Genomic DNA, 3,246 nt, shown 5'->3' with positions numbered 1-3,246 from the left:
ATAAATAAATAAAAAAATAAAAATAAAAATAAAAATAAATTTTAATATAAGGCAAAGCTAGACAACCAGAAACATAATTCTGTGGAGGGAGGGAGATGAATAATGTACTGTTTATATATCAGCCTAAGGAAGTGATTATTTACCACTTTAGAGCGTCTGTTTCACCACTCTCTTCAACAGTATCTATCTTTTTCTTTTTGAGACAGAGTCTTGCTCTGTTGCCCAGGCTAGAGGGCATGGGCGCAAACTCGGCTCACTGCAACCTGTGCCTCCTGGGTTCAAATGATTCTCATGCCTCAGCCTCCCGAGTAGCTGGAATTACAGGCACACGCCATCATGCCTGCTTCATTTTTGTATTTTTAGTAGAGATGGGGTTTCACCATGTTGGCCAGGCTGATCTCAAACTCCTGACCTCAAGTGATCCACCCACCTCAGCCTCCCACAGTGCTGGGATTACAGGCGTGAGCCACCGTGCCCGGCCAACAGTATATAATTTGAGAGTTGTGTATAAATAGATCCATTTATAAAGGGGGAGGGAGGGGGTGAGAGAGAGAGAGAGATACTGCAAGGTAGATTTAAAAAAACTAAGACCAATGGCGGAAAAGTCCTGAAAATTTCACAGAAACATTAGTGACGTCTTAACCTTGCTTTTCTTAGAATCTTAGCACTGAAAAATAGAAACTAATAGTTGAGGGGAGGACAGGAGGTGTATGTGAAGCTGTGACAGAAAAAAGGGACCTCTAAAAATAAATCCAACCACATTCTACAAATCAAAATTTTCAACGGTGACTTCCCAGATCAAAAGGTTCCCTTACTTTAGGCCAGAAAGTAAACAAAAGGGTTCCATTAGGGCCGCCTGGGACCTGCTGCAGAGAAGGGTAAAAACGATTTCTCATCCACAAGACTCAGGAGCAGAACCTATGACCAACAGAAACGATACTGTCTTCAAGCAAACGAGAAACGCCCATGAGGGCCCCCAGCGGGACAGCTGGAGAGGTGAGCCAGATGTAACAAGGCGAGAACCTAAAGGGAATGCAAATGTACACAAAGTCGGGGGGCATCAAACCCGAAGATGAGAAAAACTAAGAAACTACCTGATAAACTACTAACAGAGAAGAATAGAGCATTTTGATTTTTTAAAAAGGCTGACGTGTCTTTAAAAGACATTAAGTATCTTTTTTTTTTTTTTTTTGAGATGGAGTTTCACTCTTGTTACCCAGGCTGGAGTGCAATGGCGTGATCTCGGCTCACCGCAACCTCCGCCTCCTGGGTTCAGGCAATTCTCCTGCCTCAACCTCCTGAGTAGCTGGGATTACAGGCACGCGCCACCATGCCCAGCTAATGTTTTGTATTTTTAGTAGAGACGGGGTTTCACCATGTTGACCAGGATGGTCTCGATCTCTTGACCTCGTGATCCACCCGCCTCAGCCTCCCAAAGTGCTGGGATTACAGGCTTGAGCCACCGCGCCCAGCAAGACATTAAGTATCTTTAAAAGACAATCTTTGGCTGGATACCGTGGCCCACGCCTGTAATCCCAGCACTTTGGGAGGCTGAGGACAGAGGACTGCTTGAGGCCAGGAGTTTCAGACCAGCCAGGGCAACATAGTAAGATGCCATTTCCACACAAAACAATTAGCCAGGCATGGTGGCATGTGCCTATAGCACCAGCTACTGGGGAGGTTAAGGCTGCAGCGCGCTGTGATGGTACCGCCGCATTCCATCCAGCCTGGGTGACAGAGCGAGACCCTGCCTCAGAAAAACAAACAAAAAGATAATCTTTAGTCATTTTTTCAGTCACATACTATACAATATGAATCAGCATTAATTCTTTGCAAAACACAGCCTGTAATGAATGGCATTTTGAAAACTCCCGTTAGTCCCAGATTCAATTTCAAAACATTATTTAAGAGTCTGACACACATGGTCAACACGTGTCCTTGTGTGGCGTCTTACCCACTCCAGAGCTTCCATTCTGTGGCTGGGGCTTGCTGCTCGCTGGGCTGGCAGCTGGAACTGGAGGAGGAGCTACCTGCTGCTGCCCATGTCCTGAAGATCAGAGGGGAAAGCCCATGTTAGTGCACAAGATTTGGGTTAAGAGATTTAAACTCGGGTAGAAGACATGCTCTGGGAAAGAGTGCTTTTTTTATTTTGTCAAAGACTCCCATGGCTTAGAATTCCTGCTGAGGCATTCAACTGCAGGCAGTGAATTTGCTAGGGGTTCACTTTTTGTTTTCATTACACAAAAGGTTGGCTCCATTTACCTTTCACCTGCTTATAATTGATAGCCTTCAGTTTTAATGAGGCCCTCCCCTAAAGCCTTGCCCATTTCTCCTGCAGCAACCTGCAGTAAAGTCACTGGGTTGAATCTGTGACATTACCACTATTTCCATAGCAACAAATCGATTTCATCAACAGAACCGTGTGTTCACGGCAGGATCAATCAGAAGAAAAAGCTGGGTGGTAAGAAAAACCTAAAAGCAGTTCAATTGTCTCTGAAGTGCCCCTGCTTCAAAGGAACAGGAGATGTTCAGAAAGGATTCTACCCTATCCCTCCCAAACAAAGCAACCTTATTTTGCAACTGACAGTTGGTGGAAAATACAAGTTGAAAGAGTCTCGGGTACCGTGAAGTGCTGGTGAACTGTCACAGCGGGGAGAGACGAGAATGGGGTTCAGAAGCAGGTGTGTCAAGGAAACAGGAAGATTAAAAGGAAAGGAGGGGAAATGAGCATGTCTCTCAAGCAGAAAATAAGAAATGCATACCGTAAAAGTCTTACTTGCCCACCACTCTGCACAAACGTTTATGAAGCTGAAGAATGTGAAAACTGTAAAATACGCCTCATTTTGTGAAATAATAGATTTATGGAATCTGACTTTGCCTTTGTGATCGGCTCCAAAAGGCAGAAGTCAGCCTCATCTGGGCAGCTCCCCAAGAGTACCTGCAGCACACAAAGGCAACTCAAAAAAATCTCCTAGCATGCCCCAAGAACAAAAATGGCACGCACAGCTGGGAGAGCGTCCCACCTGCCACCCTGCCTCTGCCTTCTCCAGCTGCTGAGTTCACGTTCCTGCTGCGTCTTCCAAGGTCCTAACTCAAATGGGCACATTACACACTGATTCAACTGACTGCTGCCAATACTACTCTTTTTTTTTTTTTTTTTTTTTTTTGAGGGGGTTTTTTTCTTTTTTTCCCCGGTGGGGTGTAAAGGGGCGGGCTCGGGCCCCCCCAAACGCCGCCGCCTCGGGT

The 3,246-nt window shown here is 45.5% G+C and overlaps 1 protein-coding gene across 4 annotated transcripts in view; it reads right to left on the bottom strand.

Moving 5' to 3' along the window:
• The window catches only part of RPA1 (replication protein A1), a 63,143-nt gene that overhangs the window by 26,016 nt on the left and 33,881 nt on the right, over positions 1-3,246 (bottom strand). For 3 of the 4 annotated variants that reach the window (XM_032263445.1, XM_032263443.1, XM_032263444.1), the window contains exon 6: positions 1,955-2,047. The exons of the other annotated variant lie outside the window; for it this stretch is intronic. In XM_032263445.1, coding sequence (XP_032119336.1) covers positions 1,955-2,047 — 93 coding nt within the window. The remainder of the gene's footprint in view (positions 1-1,954; positions 2,048-3,246) is intronic. 4 annotated transcript variants of the gene reach the window in all.

This window comes from Sapajus apella, unplaced genomic scaffold (genome assembly GCF_009761245.1).
Source record: "Sapajus apella isolate SASKATOON/1434 unplaced genomic scaffold, GSC_monkey_1.0 scaffold136, whole genome shotgun sequence".
Lineage (NCBI taxonomy): Eukaryota > Metazoa > Chordata > Mammalia > Primates > Cebidae > Sapajus > Sapajus apella.
Note: the sequence above shows the minus strand (reverse complement) of the source record. Positions and strands in the feature narration are given on the sequence as shown.